This window comes from Symsagittifera roscoffensis, chromosome 2 (genome assembly GCF_963678635.1).
Source record: "Symsagittifera roscoffensis chromosome 2, txSymRosc1.1, whole genome shotgun sequence".
NCBI lineage: Eukaryota > Metazoa > Xenacoelomorpha > Acoela > Convolutidae > Symsagittifera > Symsagittifera roscoffensis.
This window is the reverse complement of record NC_087063.1, coordinates 15840095-15864399: the sequence shown is the minus strand read 5'-3', so window position 1 is coordinate 15864399 and position 24305 is coordinate 15840095. Positions and strand designations below refer to the sequence as shown.

General features: G+C 33.5%; 1 protein-coding gene across 1 annotated transcript in view; it reads right to left on the bottom strand.

Annotated features, from left to right (window-relative positions):
* The window catches only part of LOC134839245 (ER membrane protein complex subunit 3-like), a 98494-nt gene extending 74671 nt beyond the window's left edge, over positions 1-23823 (bottom strand). Inside the window, exons 1-2 of the mRNA XM_063854735.1 lie at positions 23595-23823; positions 21366-21825 (exon numbers count right to left, since the gene is read on the bottom strand). Of these exons, the coding sequence (XP_063710805.1) occupies positions 21366-21825; positions 23595-23747 (613 nt within the window). The 5' untranslated portion in view covers positions 23748-23823. The remainder of the gene's footprint in view (positions 1-21365; positions 21826-23594) is intronic.
* Between the last annotated feature and the right edge of the window lie 482 nt (positions 23824-24305).

Below are 24305 nucleotides of genomic sequence, written 5' to 3'. Positions count from 1 at the left end.
AAAATAACTTCGTTGCAACAAAGGCCAAAACAACTTCGCACCACCTGCAACGCAACACAAATATAGCATCTTGTTTTTAACGAAAAAATGTCAGTTTTTCAAGATTGTCTCGAAGAAGATCAATTTGAAGAAAAGAAGTCGAGACTAAACTAAATGGCAGAGGTTGAATGTCAAGCTTTAAATCGGCCACATACTCAATTTGTCGACATACACTTTCCTGGAAATGAGAAAAAACCATCAACAGGAGCGAAAAAAAAATAAAAATTGGTCGATTATTCAAAGATTGGTGCATCATAATTTTTCAAATGCACATTAAAATAGAAAATACGCAGTATCTTTTTCGAGTCAAAAATTGCAAAGCATAAGGATCAAACTGATGCAACTGATTCAGTATAAAAAATGTTCAATTTAAGCCAAACAAACCCCATCAATCATTAAGATGAAGAAACAGCAATTGGATTAACGATAAAAATTAAGTGCGCAATTTAAAAAAACAAACTGGCCGATTAAAAAAATCAATCATTAATTTCACTCATACACAATTGACCAGCAAACTAAAGGCCAGGCACATAATTTATCTTTCTCAAAGCAAAAAAATTGAATTTTTTCTGTTTCAGCAAAGCTGAAATTAATCAGACAGGGATAACTATACATCAGTTGAATTCAAGGCATCATTTTCTCATAGAGGTTTCAGGAAATGGGAATGTAGACACCAAAAAACTTCGACGAGTTTAAAAAAATCTAATGAGCATCAACAGGAGCAGAATTCTAAAAAAATTGGTTGATTCTTTGAAGCTTTGGTCATCACATTTTTCAAACGCACATAAAAATGGAAAAAATGACATTGCCTTTTCATTTAAAAACAGCGAATCAAACGGAGCAATCTGATGCAACTGATTCAGTAAACAAAGTTGTTCAATGTTCATAAAACAGGAGTTATCAATCATCAAGATAAACAGTAGCAAAAGAAAAATCTACAAGTGCAAACGACAGAAGTCAAACTGCCAGATAAAGAAACCATACAATAAGTCGTGTAGACCAAAAAGCAGGGATACAAGTTGCCTTTCTCAAAGCAAAAGATGAACTTTCTTTATCTATTCAAGCAAAGCGAAACATAATCAAACAGGGATACCTATCAGCCAAGTGAAATTTTTGGAAACTTTCATCATCACAAGTTTTCAAATACCTGAACAGCAAAGAGAATAGAAGAAAAATACTGTTCAAACCAAATAGAAGATTAAGAAAAACATTCGAAGCGAAATACTCAAAGGCTTTTCCTAGTTTACCAAACAAGAGAAATCAGTCATCAAGTTAATAACATCGTTTCGTTGCAACAAAGGTCAAAACGCTTTCGCACCACCTGCAACGCAACACAAAAATTGCATCGTGAAGATAACGAAAAAATAATGTAAATGTTTCAATGATTGTCTCAACAAGAGGTACCAATCATCACAACAAAAAATTAGCAAAAGAAAACGAGAGTACCTACAAGTGCAATTGACGGAAAACAAACTGACAGATAACAAAATTGGAAAAAAGTCAAGCAAAACAGACTTTCAAGCAAATAAAACGTCAGGCACATACGCAAAAGATCAATTTCTCTCATCAGTTTCAACAGCCAAAAATATTCAGACAGGGTAACTTCACATCATTTCGCCTTCGTGAAAAAATATCATAATTTTTAGAACAACGAGAACGAAACATATCAATGCCGTCCAGAAAAAAAATCACCAACAACCAAAAATTAAACTACGCGTCATGCATACTAAAGAACAAGCATAGAAGTTGAACATATAAAGTTAGACAGGGATAACTATACATTTGTTGAATTCAAGTAATAAATTTGATATTCTAAACTTAATTGGAAAATGGGCACATAGATGCCCTCTATTATCCTCGAGGAGAAAAACTCTCAAGATTACCAAACAAAGCACAATAAAATTAAAAGGTTGGTTAAATTTTCAAGGCATCATCTTGTTGATCAAATTTTTCATATGCACACAAAAACAGAACAAAAAATGACAGAGCAATCAGAACAAACTTATGCAAATAAAACAGTATGCAACGTAACTCAAAGTTAATCAAACTTAAATCAGGAAAACTTAATTGGAAAATGGGCACATAGATGCCCTCTATTATCCTCGAGGAGAAAAACTCTCAAGATTACCAAACAAAGCACAATAAAATTAAAAGGTTGGTTAAATTTTCAAGGCATCATCTTGTTGATCAAATTTTTCATATGCACACAAAAACAGAACAAAAAATGACAGAGCAATCAGAACAAACTTATGCAAATAAAACAGTATGCAACGTAACTCAAAGTTAATCAAACTTAAATCAGGAAAACTTAAAGTGCAATTGACGGAAATCAAACTGACAAGTAACGAAACAAAAACTCAGGTCAAACAAACAATTATCTCTCTGGCAAACTAGGCTATATCTCGGGCAAATAATTATCTCAGGCAAATTAGGCTACACGTCAGGCAAATTGGCTTTCTCAAAGCAAATGATCGATTTTCTCGATCTGTTTATGCAAAGACCAAAAAAAATCGGACAGGGGTAACTATACATCGGTTGGACTATAAACATTCTGTCTTCAAAATATTTATAATAACACAGCTACAGAACCCCAAAAACATATCTAAAAACTCCAAATACAGGGACTTGAAAGACTTCTGGAACAGCAGTTTACGAAAGTCAATCAGTAAAAAAGAAAAACAGCTAAGACTTTTTTTGAAAAACGAAGCAACCAAACTTTAGTTTTCGCAACCTGAAAACTAAAAATCTACAGTCAAATAACCCTTACAGTAATATGTTAGAATAACCCTTACAGTAATATGTTAGACATACTCAGACATGGATAAGTATCAACCAAATGAAATCTTCAAAACAAATTCCAACACAATTTGTCAAACGCGAGAAGAGCAAAAAGAATAGAGAAAACTGACAGTTCGAATCAAAATGAAGCCTAGGAAGAACAACCAAAGCGAATACTATCAGCGTAAAATTTTTTCATAGGTAATCAATGAAGAGTTATAAAAAAAATAAACAATTGTGATGAAACATAGGCCGCAATGCAACACAAACAATCGTCAGCATGCTAAAAAAAATGGGCAAAACTTTCAGTGATGGTCGCTAATGAAGTTCAATTTGAAGAAAACGTGGAAATTTGTCTCAATGTCAAGCAATCAAGTTGGGCCAAAATCATCATTCAGGGATAACTATACATCAGTTCCATTTTCACTGGAAAATGACTTAATAGACGCCCAAAACTATTTTTACCAGGACCTTAAGAATTTGAAGAGCATCAAACGGAGCAAAACTATTTCAAATAGGTTAAATCTGAAGACATTAAAAGCATATTAAACACAGAGGCAACGTTGCGCTTCACAAACACTACCGATAACAAGACAAAAGCAGCTCTAGAGTTCTGGAAAATGCAAAAAGAAAAAGTACAAATCAGCCTCGAATTAATAAAATTTCGGCGACGTCTCGGACTCGAACTTACAAACACTGGCCAGACACAAAGCCGAGAACAGATGCTATGAAATTTTCAATGCTACAGATTGTGAATATAGCAAAAATGCACAGAAGTGAACACTCTAATAGAACATTTTATTTCGTTCGGTTCATATAATAGGTTTAAAAAACGGTTCGTACGCTAGCGTAAATATAAAAGACGAAACACCCCTTTTAAACCAAAACTAAAGTAAGGAAAAACAATCACAGCAAACTTGTACCAACAAACCAGTATCAAGAAATGTCAGAGTTAATCAAACAAGTGGTTTCAATCATCACAATAAAACGATAGGAAATGAGAAAGAAATGGGAAAAGTAAATGAGAAAACTTACCAGTGCAATAGACAGAGAGCAATCTGACAGATGAAAAAAAATCAAAAAAATGTTGAGCTGAAATGATTTTCAAGCAGATTAAAAGCCAGGCACACAGGTTGGCTTTCTCAATGGCTGATTTTTTTTGTCAATCTTTCTCGAAAAAAAATCTCATGAGCATAAATTGGGGCGGAATTATCATTAAAAAAAAATTCATTGAATCTTCAAATCTTGTTCATCACATTTTTCAAAAGCACATTAAAATGGAAATGCATAGCTTTTTCATAACAAAAAAAGCAAAGCAAAATAAGCAAAAAACACCGGTGCAATTGAGGAAGCCAAACTGACAGATAAACTTTCAACTAGAAAGATCAACCAAACATTTTTCAAGTGCGACTAAAGGCCAGGCACAAAAAGTGACTTTCTCGAAAAAAGAATATTGTTGTTTCAGCGAGGCCGAAATTAATCAGACAGGGATAACTATACATCAGTTGAAATCAAGGAATCATTTTGTCATCACAAACTTACCAGGAAATGGGAATGTAGGCACCAAAAAAAAGAGACGAGTTAAAAAAAGTCTCATGAGCATCAATTGGGGCAGAATTTTAAGGAAAAATTGGTTGATTCTTCTAACCTTTGTTCATCATATTTTTCAAATGCACATCAAAATGGAATAACATAGTCCTTTCATAACGAAAAGGCAAAGCAAATGGAGCAATCTGATGTAACTGATTCAGTATAAAATTTGTTCAAGCTTTATCAAGCAAGAGATATCAATCATCAAGATAAACAGATAGCAAAAGACATAAAAACAAGTGCAAACGACAGATATCAAACTGAAAGACAAAAAAATCAGGCCAACCATACAATATTGTCAGGCAGACTAAAATCCAAAGACACAAGTTGACTTTCTCAAAGCAAAAGATGGACTTTCTTTATCTGTTCGAGCAAAGCCAAACATAATCAGACAGGGATAACTATCAATCAGGTGAAATCTTCGAAAATTGTCATCATCACAACTTTTCAAATAAAAACAGCAAAGAGAACAGCAGAAAAATACTGCGTAAACCAAAGTGAAGCTTATGAAAAACAATTAAAGCGAGTTATCTCAATATACAAGGTTTTCAATAGTTTATCAAACAAGAGGTATCAGTTATCAAATAAATAAAATAACTTCGTTGCAACAAAGGCCAAAACAACTTCGCACCACCTGCAACGCAACACAAATATAGCATCTTGTTTTTAACGAAAAAATGTCAGTTTTTCAAGATTGTCTCGAAGAAGATCAATTTGAAGAAAAGAAGTCGAGACTAAACTAAATGGCAGAGGTTGAATGTCAAGCTTTAAATCGGCCACATACTCAATTTGTCGACATACACTTTCCTGGAAATGAGAAAAAACCATCAACAGGAGCGAAAAAAAAATAAAAATTGGTCGATTATTCAAAGATAGGTGCATCATAATTTTTCAAATGCACATTAAAATAGAAAATACGCAGTATCTTTTTCGAGTCAAAAATTGCAAAGCATAAGGATCAAACTGATGCAACTGATTCAGTATAAAAAATGTTCAATTTTAGCCAAACAAACCCCATCAATCATTAAGATGAAGAAACAGCAATTGGATTAACGATAAAAATTAAGTGCGCAATTTAAAAAAACAAACTGGCCGATTAAAAAAATCAATCATTAATTTCACTCATACACAATTGACCAGCAAACTAAAGGCCAGGCACATAATTTATCTTTCTCAAAGCAAAAAAATTGAATTTTTTCTGTTTCAGCAAAGCTGAAATTAATCAGACAGGGATAACTATACATCAGTTGAATTCAAGGCATCATTTTCTCATAGAGGTTTCAGGAAATGGGAATGTAGACACCAAAAAACTTCGACGAGTTTAAAAAAATCTAATGAGCATCAACAGGAGCAGAATTCTAAAAAAAATTGGTTGATTCTTTGAAGCTTTGGTCATCACATTTTTCAAACGCACATAAAAATGGAAAAAACGACATTGCCTTTTCATTTAAAAACAGCGAATCAAACGGAGCAATCTGATGCAACTGATTCAGTAAACAAAGTTGTTCAATGTTCATAAAACAGGAGTTATCAATCATCAAGATAAACAGTAGCAAAAGAAAAATTTACAAGTGCAAACGACAGAAGTCAAACTGCCAGATAAAGAAACCATACAATAAGTCGTGTAGACCAAAAAGCAGGGATACAAGTTGCCTTTCTCAAAGCAAAAGATGAACTTTCTTTATCTATTCAAGCAAAGCGAAACATAATCAAACAGGGATACCTATCAGCCAAGTGAAATTTTTGAAAACTTTCATCATCACAAGTTTTCAAATACCTGAACAGCAAAGAGAATAGAAGAAAAATACTGTTCAAACCAAATAGAAGATTAAGAAAAACATTCGAAGCGAAATACTCAAAGGCTTTTCCTAGTTTACCAAACAAGAGAAATCAGTCATCAAGTTAATAACATCGTTTCGTTGCAACAAAGGTCAAAACGCTTTCGCACCACCTGCAACGCAACACAAAAATTGCATCGTGAAGATAACGAAAAAATAATGTAAATGTTTCAATGATTGTCTCAACAAGAGGTACCAATCATCACAACAAAAAATTAGCAAAAGAAAACGAGAGTACCTACAAGTGCAATTGACGGAAAACAAACTGACAGATAACACAATTGGAAAAAAGTCAAGCAAAACAGACTTTCAAGCAAATAAAACGTCAGGCACATACGCAAAAGATCAATTTCTCTCATCAGTTTCAACAGCCAAAAATATTCAGACAGGGTAACTTCACATCATTTCGCCTTCGTGAAAAAATATCATAATTTTTAGAACAACGAGAACGAAACATATCAATGCCGTCCAGAAAAAAAATCACCAACAACCAAAAATTAAACTACGCGTCATGCATACTAAAGAACAAGCATAGAAGTTGAACATATAAAGTTAGACAGGGATAACTATACATTTGTTGAATTCAAGTAATAAATTTGATATTCTAAACTTAATTGGAAAATGGGCACATAGATGCCCTCTATTATCCTCGAGGAGAAAAACTCTCAAGATTACCAAACAAAGCACAATAAAATTAAAAGGTTGGTTAAATTTTCAAGGGATCATCTTGTTGATCAAATTTTTCATATGCACACAAAAACAGAACAAAAAATGACAGAGCAATCAGAACAAACTTATGCAAATAAAACAGTATGCAACGTAACTCAAAGTTAATCAAACTTAAATCAGGAAAACTTAAAGTGCAATTGACGGAAATCAAACTGACAAGTAACGAAACAAAAACTCAGGTCAAACAAACAATTATCTCTCTGGCAAACTAGGCTATATCTCGGGCAAATAATTATCTCAGGCAAATTAGGCTACACGTCAGGCAAATTGGCTTTCTCAAAGCAAATGATCGATTTTCTCGATCTGTTTATGCAAAGACCAAAAAAAATCGGACAGGGGTAACTATACATCGGTTGGACTATAAACATTCTGTCTTCAAAATATTTATAATAACACAGCTACAGAACCCCAAAAACATATCTAAAAACTCCAAATACAGGGACTTGAAAGACTTCTGGAACAGCAGTTTACGAAAGTCAATCAGTAAAAAAGAAAAACAGCTAAGACTTTTTTTGAAAAACGAAGCAACCAAACTTTAGTTTTCGCAACCTGAAAACTAAAAATCTACAGTCAAATAACCCTTACAGTAATATGTTAGACATACTCAGACATGGATAAGTATCAACCAAATGAAATCTTCAAAACAAATTCCAACACAATTTGTCAAACGCGAGAAGATCAAAAAGAATAGAGAAAACTGACAGTTCGAATCAAAATGAAGCCTAGGAAGAACAACCAAAGCGAATACTATCAGCGTAAAATTTTTTCATAGGTAATCAATGAAGAGTTATAAAAAAAATAAACAATTGTGATGAAACATAGGCCGCAATGCAACACAAACAATCGTCAGCATGCTAAAAAAATGGGCAAAACTTTCAGTGATGGTCGCTAATGAAGTTCAATTTGAAGAAAACGTGGAAATTTGTCTCAATGTCAAGCAATCAAGTTGGGCCAAAATCATCATTCAGGGATAACTATACATCAGTTCCATTTTCACTGGAAAATGACTTAATAGACGCCCAAAACTATTTTTACCAGGACCTTAAGAATTTGAAGAGCATCAAACGGAGCAAAACTATTTCAAATAGGTTAAATCTGAAGACATTAAAAGCATATTAAACACAGAGGCAACGTTGCGCTTCACAAACACTACCGATAACAAGACAAAAGCAGCTCTAGAGTTCTGGAAAATGCAAAAAGAAAAAGTACAAATCAGCCTCGAATTAATAAAATTTCGGCGACGTCTCGGACTCGAACTTACAAACACTGGCCAGACACAAAGCCGAGAACAGATGCTATGAAATTTTCAATGCTACAGATTGTGAATATAGCAAAAATGCACAGAAGTGAACACTCTAATAGAACATTTTATTTCGTTCGGTTCATATAATAGGTTTAAAAAACGGTTCGTACGCTAGCGTAAATATAAAAGACGAAACACCCCTTTTAAACCAAAACTAAAGTAAGGAAAAACAATCACAGCAAACTTGTACCAACAAACCAGTATCAAGAAATGTCAGAGTTAATCAAACAAGTGGTTTCAATCATCACAATAAAACGATAGGAAATGAGAAAGAAATGGGAAAAGTAAATGAGAAAACTTACCAGTGCAATAGACAGAGAGCAATCTGACAGATGAAAAAAAATCAAAAAAATGTTGAGCTGAAATGATTTTCAAGCAGATTAAAAGCCAGGCACACAGGTTGGCTTTCTCAATGGCTGATTTTTTTTGTCAATCTTTCTCGAAAAAAAATCTCATGAGCATAAATTGGGGCGGAATTATCATTAAAAAAAAATTCATTGAATCTTCAAATCTTGTTCATCACATTTTTCAAAAGCACATTAAAATGGAAATGCATAGCTTTTTCATAACAAAAAAAGCAAAGCAAAATAAGCAAAAAACACCGGTGCAATTGAGGAAGCCAAACTGACAGATAAACTTTCAACTAGAAAGATCAACCAAACATTTTTCAAGTGCGACTAAAGGCCAGGCACAAAAAGTGACTTTCTCGAAAAAAGAATATTGTTGTTTCAGCGAGGCCGAAATTAATCAGACAGGGATAACTATACATCAGTTGAAATCAAGGAATCATTTTGTCATCACAAACTTACCAGGAAATGGGAATGTAGGCACCAAAAAACAACGAGACGATTTGAAAAAAAATCTCATAAGCATCCATTGGGGCTGAATTATAATAAAAAATTGGTTGATTCTTCAAAGCTTGTTCATCACATTTTCACAAGCACATTAAAATGAACATCAATCAACCTTATCAATCATTAAAATGAACAAACAGCAATTGGGTTAACGATAAAAATTAACAGCGCAAATGAGGAAAACAAACTGGCCGATTAAAAAAACCAATTATTAAATTCACTCTTACACAATTGACAAGCAAACTAAAAGCCAGGCACATAATTTAACTTTCTCAAAGCAAAATATCGATTTTCTTTCTCTGCTCACGCAAAACCAAAAACAATCAACTTTCATGAAATAATCAACTTCCATTCCAAAATCACATGGGAAAATATACGCCAAAAAAATGTCCACGAGGACTAACGAAAATGCTCATGGTCATGAACTTGATTTAAAAAAATTTAAAAAATGGTTCATTATTCATAACAATTGGAATCACTCTTTTTCAAATGAACAATGTAATGGAAAGACGAAGTGTCCTTTTCAAAATACAATTTAAAAAAGCAAAATATTGGGAGCGAACTGATGCATGCAAAGTTGCTCAATAAGAACCAAACAAATGTTATAAACCATCAAGATGAAAAAACAGCAATTGAATATACGGACAAAAATAAGAGTGCAATTGAGGAACCCAAACTGACAGATACACAATCAACTAGAAAGATCAACCAAACACTTTTGAAGTGCGACTTAATGCCAGGCGCAAAAGCCACTTTGTCAAAGAAGAGAAAATTTTTGTTTCAGCAAAGCCGAAAATTATCAGACAGGGATAACTATACATCAGTTGAAATCAAGGAAACATTTTCTCATCACAAACTTCCCAGGAAATGGGAATGTAAACACCAAAAAAAAACGAGACGATTTGAAAAAATCTCATGAGCATCCATTGGGACTGAATTATACTAAAAAATTGGTTGATTTTTCAAAGGTTGTTCATCACATTTTTCAAAAGCACATTAAAATGAAAATACATAGCCTTTCATAACAAAAAAAGCGAAGCAAGATAAGGAAAAAAACACCGTTGCAATTGAGGAAGCCAAACTGACAGAAGAATATTTTACTAGAAAGAGCAACCAAACATTTTTGAAGTGCGACTTAATGCCAGGCACAAAAAATGAGTATCTCAAAAAAGAGAAATTTTTTGTTTCAGCAAAGCCGAAAACTATCAGACAGGGATAACTATACATCAGTTGAACTCAAGGAATCATTTTGTCATCGCACAATTTCCAGGAAATGGGAATGTAGGCACCAAAAAAAAACGAGACGATTTGAAAAAATCTCATGAGCATCCATTGGGACTGAATTATACTAAAAAATTGGTTGATTTTTCAAAGGTTGTTCATCACATTTTTCAAAAGCACATTAAAATGAAAATACATAGCCCTTTCATAACAAAAAAAGCGAAGCAAGATAAGGAAAAAAACACCGTTGCAATTGAGGAAGCCAAACTGACAGAAGAATATTTTACTAGAAAGAGCAACCAAACATTTTTGAAGTGCGACTTAATGCCAGGCACAAAAAATGAGTATCTCAAAAAAGAGAAATTTTTTGTTTCAGCAAAGCCGAAAACTATCAGACAGGGATAACTATACATCAGTTGAACTCAAGGAATCATTTTGTCATCGCACAATTTCCAGGAAATGGGAATGTAGGCACCAAAAAAAACAAGACGATTTGAAAAAATCTCATGAGCATCCATTGGGACTGAATTATAATAAAAAATTGGTTGATTCTTCAAAGGTTGTTCATCACATTTTTCAAAAGCACATTAAAATGAAAATACATAGCCTTTTCATAACAAAAAAAGCGAAGCAAGATAAGGAAAAAAACACCGTTGCAATTGAGGAAGCCAAACTGACAGAAGAATATTTTACTAGAAAGAGCAACCAAACATTTTTGAAGTGCGACTTAATGCCAGGCACAAAAAATGAGTATCTCAAAAAAGAGAAATTTTTTGTTTCAGCAAAGCCGAAAACTATCAGACAGGGATAACTATACATCAGTTGAACTCAAGGAATCATTTTGTCATCGCACAATTTCCAGGAAATGGGAATGTAGGCACCAAAAAAAACAAGACGATTTGAAAAAATCTCATGAGCATCCCTTGGGACTGAATTATAATAAAAAATTGGTTGATTCTTCAAAGCTTGTTCATCACATTTTCACAAGCACATTAAAATGAACATCAATCAACCTTATCAATCATTAAAATGAACAAACAGCAATTGGGTTAACGATAAAAATTAACAGCGCAAATGAGGAAAACAAACTGGCCGATTAAAAAAACCAATTATTAAATTCACTCTTACACAATTGACAAGCAAACTAAAAGCCAGGCACATAATTTAACTTTCTCAAAGCAAAATATCGATTTTCTTTCTCTGCTCACGCAAAACCAAAAACAATCAACTTTCATGAAATAATCAACTTCCATTCCAAAATCACATGGGAAAATATACGCCAAAAAAATGTCCACGAGGACTAACGAAAAAGCTCATGGTCATGAACTTGATTTAAAAAAATTTAAAAAATGGTTCATTATTCATAACAATTGGAATCACTCTTTTTCAAAAGAACATAGAAATGGAAAGACGAAGTGTCCTTTTCAAAATACAATTAAAAAAAGCAAAATATAGGGAGCGAACTGATGCATGCAAAGTTGCTCAATAAGAACCAAACAAATGTTATAAACCATCAAGATGAAAAAACAGCAATTGAATATACGGACAAAAATAGGAGTGCAATTGAGGAACCCAAACTGACAGATACACAATCAACTAGAAAGATCAACCAAACACTTTTGAAGTGCGACTTAATGCCAGGCGCAAAAGTGACTGTCAAAAAAGAGAAAATTTTTATTTCAGCAAAGCCGAAAATTATCAGACAGGGATAACTATACATCAGTTGAAATCAAGGAAACATTTTCTCATCACACACTTCCCAGGAAATGGGAATGTAAACACCAAAAAAAAACGAGACGATTTGAAAAAATCTCATGAGCATCCATTGGGACTGAATTATAATAAAAAATTGGTTGATTTTTCAAAGCTTGTTCATCACATTTTTCAAAAGCACATTAAAATGAAAATACATAGCCTTTTCATAACAAAAAAATCGAAGCAAGATAAGGAAAAAAACACCGTTGCAATTGAGGAAGCCAAACTGACAGAAGAATATTTTAGTAGAAAGAGCAACCAAACATTTTTGAAGTGCGACTTAATGCCAGGCACAAAAAATGGCTATCTCAAAAAAAGAACATTGTTGTTTCAGCGAAGCAGAAATTAATCAGACAGGGATAACTATACATCAGTTAAAATCAAGGAATCATTTTGTCATCACAAACTTTCCAGGAAATGGGGATGTAGACACCAAAAAAAAGAGACGAGTTAAAAAAAGTCTCATGAGCATCAATTGGGGCAGAATTTTGAGGAAAAATTGGTTGATTCTTCTAACCTTTGTTCATCATATTTTTCAAATGCACTTGAAAATGGAATAACATAGTCCTTTCATAACGAAAAAGCAAAGCAAATGGAGCAATCTGATGTAACTGATTCAGTATAAAATTTGTTCAAGCTTTATCAAGCAAGAGGTATCAATCATCTAGATAAACAGATAGCAAAAGACATAATTACAAGTGCAAACGACAGATATCAAACTGAAAGAAAAAAAATCAGGCCAACCATACAATATTGTCAGGCAGACTAAAATCCAAAGACACAAGTTGACTTTCTCAAAGCAAAAGATGGACTTTCTTGATCTGTTCGAGCAAAGCCAAACATAATCAGACAGGGATAACTATCAATCAGGTGAAATCTTCAAAAACTGTCATCATCACAACTTTTCAAATAAGAACAGCAAAGAGAACAGCAGAAAAATACTGCTTAAACCAAAAGTGAAGCTTAAGAAAAACAATTAAAGCGAGTTATCTCAATATACAAGGTTTTCAATAGTTTATCAAACAAGAGGTATCAGTTATCAAGCAAATAAAATAGTTTCATTGCAACAAAGGCCAAAACAATTTCGCACCACCTGCAACGCAACACAAATATATCATCTTGTTTTTAACGGAAAAATGTCAGTTTTTCAAGATTGTCTTGAAGAAGATCAATGGCAGAGGTTCTCATGGTGCATCATAATTCTCAGATAAAGAAACCATACAATAAGTCGTGTATACCAAAATGCAGGGATACAAGTTGACTTTCTCAAAGCAAATGATGAACTTTCTTTATCTATTCAAGCGAAGCCAAACAATCAAACAGGGATACCTATCAGCCAAGTGAAATCTTCGAAAACTTTCATCATCACAAGTTTTCAAATACCTGAACAGCAAAGAGAATAGAAGAAAAATACTGTTCAAACCAAATAGAAGATTAAGAAAAACATTCGAAGCGAAATACTCAAAGGCTTTTCCTAGTTTACCAAACAAGAGAAATCAGTCATCAAGTTAATAACATCGTTTCGTTGCAACAAAGGTCAAAACGCTTTCGCACCACCTGCAACGCAACACAAAAATAGCATCGTGAAGTTAACGAAAAAATGTCAGTTTTTCAAGATTGTCTTGAAGAAGATCAATTTGAAGAAAAGAAGTCGAGACTAAACTAAATGGCAGAGGTTGAATGTCAAGCTTTGAATTGGGCACATACTCAATTTGTCGACATACACTTTCCTGGAAATGAGAAAAAAACCATCAACAGGAGCGAAAAAAAAATAAAAATTGGTCGATTATTCAAAGCTTGGTGCATCATAATTTTTGAAATGCACATTAAAATAGAAAACACGCAGTATCTTTTTCGAGTCAAAAATTGCAAAGCATAAGGATCAAACTGATGCAACTGATTCAGTATAAAAATTGTTCAATGTTAGCCAAACAAACCTTATCAATCATTAAGATGAACAAACAGCAATTGGATTAACGATAAAAATTAAGTGCGCAATTGAGGAAAACAAACTGGCTGATTAAAAAAGTCAATTATTAAATTTACTCATACACAATTGACCAGCAAGATAAAGGCCAGGCACATAATTTATCTTTCTCAAAGCAAAAAAATTGAATTTTTTCTGTTTGAGCAAAAAATTGAATTTTTTCTGTTTCAGCAAAGCTGAAATTAATCAGACAGGGATAACTATACATCAGTTGAATTCAAGGCATCAATTTCTCATAGAGGTTTCAGGAAATGGGAATGTAGACACCAAAAAACTTCGACGAGTTTAAAAAAGTCTAATGAGCATCAACAGGAGCAGAATTCTAAAAAAATTGGTTGATTCTTTAAAGCTTTGGTCATCACATTTTTCAAACGCACATTAAAATGGAAAAAACGACATAGCCTTTTCATTTAAAAACAGCGAATCAAACGGAGCAATCTGATGCAACTGATTCAGTAAACAAAGTTGTTCAATGTTCATAAAACAAGAGGTATCAATCATCAAGATAAATAGTAGCAAAAGAAAAATTTACAAGTGCAAACGACAGAAGTCAAACTGCCAGATAAAGAAACCATACAATAAGTCGTGTATACCAAAATGCAGGGATACAAGTTGACTTTCTCAAAGCAAATGATGAACTTTCTTTATCTATTCAAGCGAAGCCAAACAATCAAACAGGGATACCTATCAGCCAAGTGAAATCTTCGAAAACTTTCATCATCACAAGTTTTCAAATACCTGAACAGCAAAGAGAATAGAAGAAAAATACTGTTCAAACCAAATAGAAGATTAAGAAAAACATTCGAAGCGAAATACTCAAAGGCTTTTCCTAGTTTACCAAACAAGAGAAATCAGTCATCAAGTTAATAACATCGTTTCGTTGCAACAAAGGTCAAAACGCTTTCGCACCACCTGCAACGCAACACAAAAATAGCATCGTGAAGTTAACGAAAAAATGTCAGTTTTTCAAGATTGTCTTGAAGAAGATCAATTTGAAGAAAAGAAGTCGAGACTAAACTAAATGGCAGAGGTTGAATGTCAAGCTTTGAATTGGGCACATACTCAATTTGTCGACATACACTTTCCTGGAAATGAGAAAAAAACCATCAACAGGAGCGAAAAAAAAATAAAAATTGGTCGATTATTCAAAGCTTGGTGCATCATAATTTTTGAAATGCACATTAAAATAGAAAACACGCAGTATCTTTTTCGAGTCAAAAATTGCAAAGCATAAGGATCAAACTGATGCAACTGATTCAGTATAAAAATTGTTCAATGTTAGCCAAACAAACCTTATCAATCATTAAGATGAACAAACAGCAATTGGATTAACGATAAAAATTAAGTGCGCAATTGAGGAAAACAAACTGGCTGATTAAAAAAGTCAATTATTAAATTTACTCATACACAATTGACCAGCAAGATAAAGGCCAGGCACATAATTTATCTTTCTCAAAGCAAAAAAATTGAATTTTTTCTGTTTGAGCAAAAAATTGAATTTTTTCTGTTTCAGCAAAGCTGAAATTAATCAGACAGGGATAACTATACATCAGTTGAATTCAAGGCATCAATTTCTCATAGAGGTTTCAGGAAATGGGAATGTAGACACCAAAAAACTTCGACGAGTTTAAAAAAGTCTAATGAGCATCAACAGGAGCAGAATTCTACAAAAATTGGTTGATTCTTTAAAGCTTTGGTCATCACATTTTTCAAACGCACATTAAAATGGAAAAAACGACATAGCCTTTTCATTTAAAAACAGCGAATCAAACGGAGCAATCTGATGCAACTGATTCAGTAAACAAAGTTGTTCAATGTTCATAAAACAAGAGGTATCAATCATCAAGATAAATAGTAGCAAAAGAAAAATTTACAAGTGCAAACGACAGAAGTCAAACTGCCAGATAAAGAAACCATACAATAAGTCGTGTATACCAAAATGCAGGGATACAAGTTGACTTTCTCAAAGCAAATGATGAACTTTCTTTATCTATTCAAGCGAAGCCAAACAATCAAACAGGGATACCTATCAGCCAAGTGAAATCTTCGAAAACTTTCATCATCACAAGTTTTCAAATACCTGAACAGCAAAGAGAATAGAAGAAAAATACTGTTCAAACCAAATAGAAGATTAAGAAAAACATTCGAAGCGAAATACTCAAAGGCTTTTCCTAGTTTACCAAACAAGAGAAATCAGTCATCAAGTTAATAACATCGTTTCGTTGCAACAAAGGTCAAAACGCTTTCGCACCACCTGCAACGCAACACAAAAATAGCATCGTGAAGTTAACGAAAAAATGTCAGTTTTTCAAGATTGTCTTGAAGAAGATCAATTTGAAGAAAAGAAGTCGAGACTAAACTAAATGGCAGAGGTTGAATGTCAAGCTTTGAATTGGGCACATACTCAATTTGTCGACATACACTTTCCTGGAAATGAGAAAAAAACCATCAACAGGAGCGAAAAAAAAATAAAAATTGGTCGATTATTCAAAGCTTGGTGCATCATAATTTTTGAAATGCACATTAAAATAGAAAACACGCAGTATCTTTTTCGAGTCAAAAATTGCAAAGCATAAGGATCAAACTGATGCAACTGATTCAGTATAAAAATTGTTCAATGTTAGCCAAACAAACCTTATCAATCATTAAGATGAACAAACAGCAATTGGATTAACGATAAAAATTAAGTGCGCAATTGAGGAAAACAAACTGGCTGATTAAAAAAGTCAATTATTAAATTTACTCATACACAATTGACCAGCAAGATAAAGGCCAGGCACATAATTTATCTTTCTCAAAGCAAAAAAATTGAATTTTTTCTGTTTGAGCAAAAAATTGAATTTTTTCTGTTTCAGCAAAGCTGAAATTAATCAGACAGGGATAACTATACATCAGTTGAATTCAAGGCATCAATTTCTCATAGAGGTTTCAGGAAATGGGAATGTAGACACCAAAAAACTTCGACGAGTTTAAAAAAGTCTAATGAGCATCAACAGGAGCAGAATTCTAAAAAAATTGGTTGATTCTTTAAAGCTTTGGTCATCACATTTTTCAAACGCACATTAAAATGGAAAAAACGACATAGCCTTTTCATTTAAAAACAGCGAATCAAACGGAGCAATCTGATGCAACTGATTCAGTAAACAAAGTTGTTCAATGTTCATAAAACAAGAGGTATCAATCATCAAGATAAATAGTAGCAAAAGAAAAATTTACAAGTGCAAACGACAGAAGTCAAACTGCCAGATAAAGAAACCATACAATAAGTCGTGTATACCAAAATGCAGGGATACAAGTTGACTTTCTCAAAGCAAATGATGAACTTTCTTTATCTATTCAAGCGAAGCCAAACAATCAAACAGGGATACCTATCAGCCAAGTGAAATCTTCGAAAACTTTCATCATCACAAGTTTTCAAATACCTGAACAGCAAAGAGAATAGAAGAAAAATACTGTTCAAACCAAAGTGAAGATTAAGAAAAACAATCGAAGCGAAATACTCAAAGGCTTTTCCTAGTTTACCAAACAAGAGAAATCAGTCATCAAGTTAATAACATCGTTTCGTTGCAACAAAGGTCAAAACGCTTTCGCACCACCTGCAACGCAACACAAAAATAGCATCGTGAAGTTAACGAAAAAATAATGTAAATGTTTCAATGATTGTCTCAAGAAGAGGTACCAATCATCACAACAAAAATTTAGCAAAAGAAAACGAGAGTACCTACAAGTGCAATTGACAGAAAACATAATGACAGATAACAAAATTGGAAAAAAATCAAGCAAAACAGATTTTCAAGCAAACAAAACGTCAGGCACATACGCAAAAGACCAATTTCTCTCATCAGTTTCAACAGCCAAAAATATTCAGACCGGGTAACTTCACATCATTTGGCCTTCGTGAAAAAATATCATAATTTTTAGAACAACGAGAACGAAACATATCAATGCCGTCCAGAAAAAAAATCACCAACAACCAACCGAAGCATATTAAAAATGCGGTTTTTAGTCCACATCAGGTATTTGATATCTTCCGCAAAAGAAAAAACAGATACTTGAATTACTTACAAAACATCAGTTTACGGAAATCAAAAATAGATACAGGTGAAGCAGATAAGACAATGATTTGATAATCGAAGCAAAATGTACTAGAGAAGCAACCGAATTCAAGCATTTCCAAACTGAAAACGATAAGCTAGCAGTCGGATAAATCATTACAGCATTGGGTTAAACATACTCAGACAGGGACAAAAATCAATCAGGTATAGAGGAAACAGACTGTTCGAACTAAAGTGAAGCTTACGAAAGGCCAAAAAAGAACAATATCAGTAATAAAGGTCTTGTATAGTTAATCACACGGAGTATCAGTCATCAACTAAAACAATTGTGTTGAAACAGGTCTAGAGACGCTTCAAAATCAACACAATCATAGCATCGTGAGCTTGCCAAAAGAAATGAGTCAATTTTTCAATGATTGTCTCGAATAAGTTCAATTTTAAGAAAACGTGGAAACTATAAATTCAACTTGAAGAAAACATGAAAATTTAACTACGTGTCAAGCATACTAAAGGACAAGCATAGAAGTTGAACATATAAAGTTAGACAGGGATAACTATACATCTGTTGAATTCAAGTAATAAATTTGATATTCTAAACTTAATTGGAAAATGGGCACACAGACGCCCTCTATTATCCTCGAGGACAAAAAACTCTCAAGATTACCAAACAAAGCACAATAATATTAAAAGGTTGGTTAAATTTTCAAGGCATCATCTTGTTGATCAAATTTTTCATATGCACACAAAAACAGAACAAAAAATGACAGAGCAATCAGAACAAACTTATGCAAATAAAACAGTATGCAACGTAACTCAAAGTTAATCAAACTTAAATCAGGAAAACTTAAAGTGCAATTGACGGAAATCAAACTGTCAGATAACGAAACAAAAACTCAGGTCAAACAAACAATTATCTCTCAGGCAAACTAGGCTATATCTCGGGCAAATAATTATCTCTGGCAAATTAGGCTACACATCAGGCAAATTGGCTTTCTCAAAGCAAATGATCGATTTTCTCGATCTGTTTATGCAAAGACCAAAAAAAATCGGACAGGGGTAACTATACATCGGTTGGACTATAAACATTTTGTCTTCAAAATATTTATGATAAAACAGCTACAGAACTCCAAAAACATATCTAAAAACTCCAAATACAGGGACCTGAAAGATTTCTGGAACAGCAGTCTACGAAAGTCAATCAGTAAAAAAGAAAAACAGCTAAGACTTTTTTTGAAAAACGAAGCAACCGAACTTTAGTTTTCGCAACCTAAAAACTAAAAATCTACAGTCAAATAACCCTTACAATAATATGTTAGACATACTCAGACATGGATAAGTATCAACCAAATGAAATCTTCAAAACAAATTCCAACACAATTTGTCAAACGCGAGAAGAGCAAAAAGAATAGAGAAAACTGACAGTTCGAACCAAAATGAAGCCTAGGAAGAACAACCAAAGCGAATACTATCAGCGTAAAATTTTTTCATAGGTAATCAATGTAGAGTTATAAAAAAAATAAACAATTGTGATGAAACATAGGCCAAACTGAATTCGCACCAACTGCAATGCAACACAAACAATCGTCAGCATGCTAAAAAATGGTCAAAACTTTCAGTGATGGTCGCTAATGAAGTTAAATTTGAAGAAAACGTGGAAATTTGTCTCAATGTCAAGCAATCAAGTTGGGCCAAAATCATCATTCAGGGATAACTATACATCAGTTCCATTTTCACTGGAAAATGACTTAATAGACGCCCAAAACTATTTTTACCAGGACCTTAAGAATTTAAAGAGCATCAAACGGAGCAAAATTATTTCAAATAGGTTAACTCTGAAGACATAAAAAGCATATTAAACACAGAGGCAACGTTGCGCTTCACAAACACTAGCGATAACAAGACAAAAAGCAGCTCTAGAATTCTGGAAAGTGCAAAAAGAAAAAGGAAAAATCAGCCTCGAATTAAAAAAATTTCGGCGACGTCTCGGACTCGAACTTACAAACACTGGCCAGACACAAAGCCGATTGTGAATATAGCAAAAATGCACAGAAGTGAACACTCTAATAGAACATTTCATTTCGTTAGGTTGATATAATAGGTTTAAAAACCGGTTCGTACGCTAGCGTAAATATAAAAGACGAAACACCCCTTTTAAACCAAAACTAAAGTAAGGAAAAACAATCAGAGCAAACTTGTACCAACAAACCAGTATCAAGAAATGTCAGAGTTAATCAAACAAGTGGTTTCAATCATCACAATAAAACGATAGGATAAGTAAATGAGAAAACTTACCAGTGCAATAGACAGAGAGCAATCTGACAGATGAAAAAAATCAAAAAAAAAATGTTGAGCTGAAATGATTTACAAGCAGACTAAAAGCCAGGCACACAGGTTGGCTTTCTCAATGGCTGATTTTCTTTGTCTGTTTAAATAAAGCCAAAAATAATCAGACTGGGACAGCTTTAAATCAATTCGCTGCAGAAAAAATTTATCATTAACTTTAAAACAAAACTAGCACAAAAGGCTAAGACATATCTAATCACACCCCAAAAACTCTTTAAAAAAAACAAAAAAGCAGTTTCTAGTCTTAAATTAGGTATTTGCTATCTTCCAGAGCAACAAAACGGCGACATTTTCATAACAACAGTTTACGGAAGTCAAACAGATATATAGGTAAACCAGATAATACAATGTGTTTCGATAATCAAAGCGAACATTCATCAAAGAAGCGAATGAACTCCAGCTTTTACAATCTTAACATAGCCAACAGACAGTTGAAAAAGAGTCAATGAACGCAATTAGACAGAAAATATTGCCTTATTTTTTAAACAAATCTCAACTTTGGGAAGCTCTTTGAATTTCTAGCACAACGTATGCTTGCCACTCTTTCGATAAAACTGATCCAATTTGAGAAAGCTGGATCAATAGAAAAATTTTTATTTCTCTGGAAAATCTGAAAACTAAATTCCACTTCCTGAAAAACTGAAATAAACAAAATCAATAGACAAGGTTTTCCAACATAACAAAAAACACTCGATGAAATTCCAAAAACTTCAAAGTGTCTTCTAAAAAACCAAAATAAGTCCTTCCTTATTGACATTATTCAATCCTTATTCTTTTTGCTTTTTTGTATGATGAGCAGATTAGTTTGTTGGGCGGTTCATTAAATGTCGCGCCCAATATGTCTCATTAAGTTAAGAATTTTAAAATTCTAACCAGCGGATGAAAACTGTTCCTGCATGGCTGACGCCTGATCAGCGCTGTTATCTGCTCCAAGAACCAACGCATAAACTGATCTTAGACCAAACACATTGAGGAAGTACCAACTAGCTGATGACACCCAGGAGGCGTCCAGGGAAACCAGCTCAATTCCTCGTTGCAACATCGGTTTGAAGCGCAGTGTAAGTGGGAATGGTACCTTGGTAGTAATGAATCCAGAAAACGTCCAATTGATCCAGCCGCCAATTACAATCATAGGAAGGACATTCATCATATTGCCTTTCATTGCGTCCTTCATCATGCTGGGATCCGTCATGGGATTGGCCATGTTTTGATCGCGTTTTTCCTTCTTGAAGAATCCGGTTTCAGTGTTATTGAAGAACTGCTTCCGCATCAGAAACGATTGCCTCGGTATGAACTTGCTGTTTTCACGCAACATACGACTACGCAACAGTACCTGAACATTTAATTATCAATTGATAGTCTTCGTAAGGTGAGCCATCAAATGCCGATTTTTCTCATTGCCAACTTTTAACTGCCATCCATTCACTGGCTATTCACCCTTAATTTGACACCGACCACAGTAATTTTGTGGGAAGTTAACGGCATAGTTCTTAAAACAGCAATATTCCATACTATCAACATAAACTAGCGTGAATTATCCGGTGCTTCGAACTTTTGATGACTCATAAAAAGTCGCATATATTGAAAATAAGATCTGCATCCTTGAGTGTACTTTGGCAGCACCCAATTACAGGGCTGGTAATTTCAACTTTTGTTAAGTTTTTCTTCGAATTTTTTAAATTCAAATTTGGAAAAACCACAAAACTTTGTGAAGTTTTTCATATCTAACTTTATTGAGAATATTCAAAATGACATAAAAACGTCACATCTCGGAAATTAAAAGCATTTGAGCAGTCACACTTGGACGTAAGAGTTGAAACGCCCGAGAGTACCCTCACAGTACCCAAATACAGCGTTGGGAATTTCAAATTTAGAGAAGTCTGAGAGTCCTCTGACAGCCTCCAACTACAGGGTTAGAAATTTCAAACTTCGAAAAAAAAAATTTAATTTCGGTTTTCTGAAAATGTTTTAAAAAATCACAAAAACCGTCACATCTGGAAAACTACAAAAATTTGAGCAGTCATATTTAGAGGCAAAAGTCGTAACTTCTGAGAACACTGAGACAGCCCTCAACTACAGGGTTAAGATTTTCATATTTTGAAGAAAAAAATTTAAATTTCAGTTATTTGAAAACTTTTTGAAAAAATCACAAAAAAACGTCATATTTCGAAAACTAAAATGGTTGAGCAGTCATGTTTGGAGGCAAATTTTGCAAAACCTGGAAATGCTCTGACAGAGCATCACTATAGAAGTAGAAATTTCAAATTTTGCAAAGTTTTTATATCTAAGTTCTTTGACCAATTAGAAAAAAAAACAACAACAGACGTCACATTTCGTGAACTAAGAGTTTGTAACTTGGAACTCCTGAAAGTAGAATCACAGTTAAGAATTTCAAACTTACTGAATATTTCCAAATCCAAGTTTTCTGAAAACTAAAAAACAAAAATCATAAAAAACGTCATATCTGGAAAACTAATCATTTGAGCAGACATCATTGGAGGCAAAGTTCCCAAATTCTACGAGTACCTGACATCACCCAACTACAGGGTTGGGAATTTCAAATTTTGTCAAATCTAAGTTTCCTGAAATTAAAAAAATCATAAAAACGTCATATCTCGAAAACTACAAGGATTGGAGCAGTCATAATTGGAGGCCCAATTCGCAACCCCTGCGAGAACCCTGACAACATAACTCTATTGGGTGTCTAATTTTAAACCTCTTATATAAACACTGAGTTCAAACTGGAAAATCTAAAAAAAAAATTCTCAACCATTGCATTATACGATATAGCTTAACCGTGAAAAATTTCATTCGTAAAACATGCAAAAATTATAGGTTGAAAAACCTTAAACATGGCGAAATAATGAAGACGGCATTCAAATGTATAACAGATTTTGGCTTCATTTGGGTCCTCATCTACCTAAAATTACAATTGGAGCCTTAAAAACTAAGAAGTATCCAGGTATGCCGCATGCGAGAACACAAGACTCCTATGTACACGATTGCTTTTCAACCATTGAAAGCTTTAGTTTGATAACTTGATTGAAACTTTGGCTATTTTAATCTAGAAAGATTTTATTTCACCCTCAAATTAATCTCTACCTGTGAGTCCATGATCTGCTGAAGATCCACTTTCTTCTCGCTTGCCAACAACACCGACACGTAATGTCTCAATATCCCTATTAAGAAGGTGATGATGACTATGGGAATGAAAACCCACAGTCTGATGTTCGAGTCCAGTACCAAGTCTGTCATTGTTATTTTTTCAGTGATTTTCAACAACAGGGGTCCAAAGTTCGATTCCAACCGATGCAAAAAAACTCAATTACTTGTATCTGAAAAAAAATACATTTAAACGGGAAATAATTAAGCTTGAATAGGGAAACATTTATGATTGATCTGGGAAATTATAAAAAGATTTATTGAAACTTCAAAAAAAGAACTAAAACATCAACAATCAATAAACAACTACAGAAACAATTTTCATTTTCATACTTTGAAAAAAATAAATAAAAAGCCTTGTTTCGCTTATCAATTTAAATGATAAGAGCTACAAAAACTATTTAAACTTCAGCACAACAAATGACATCAGTTCAATATTAAACCTTCAGGCACAATCACTTTGAACAGGAAATCAACAAACATAGCCAACTGACAATTAAAAAAGAGTAATGAACGTAAGGAAACAAAAACAGATCAACTGAGCAATCTCTCCTCCCCCACCCCATTTCTCGTGTGGGGGATGCCTCAATAGGAATTTGAGACAAGTTTATGAGCACTTGAAAATACTTTGAATGATATGAAATCATTAAC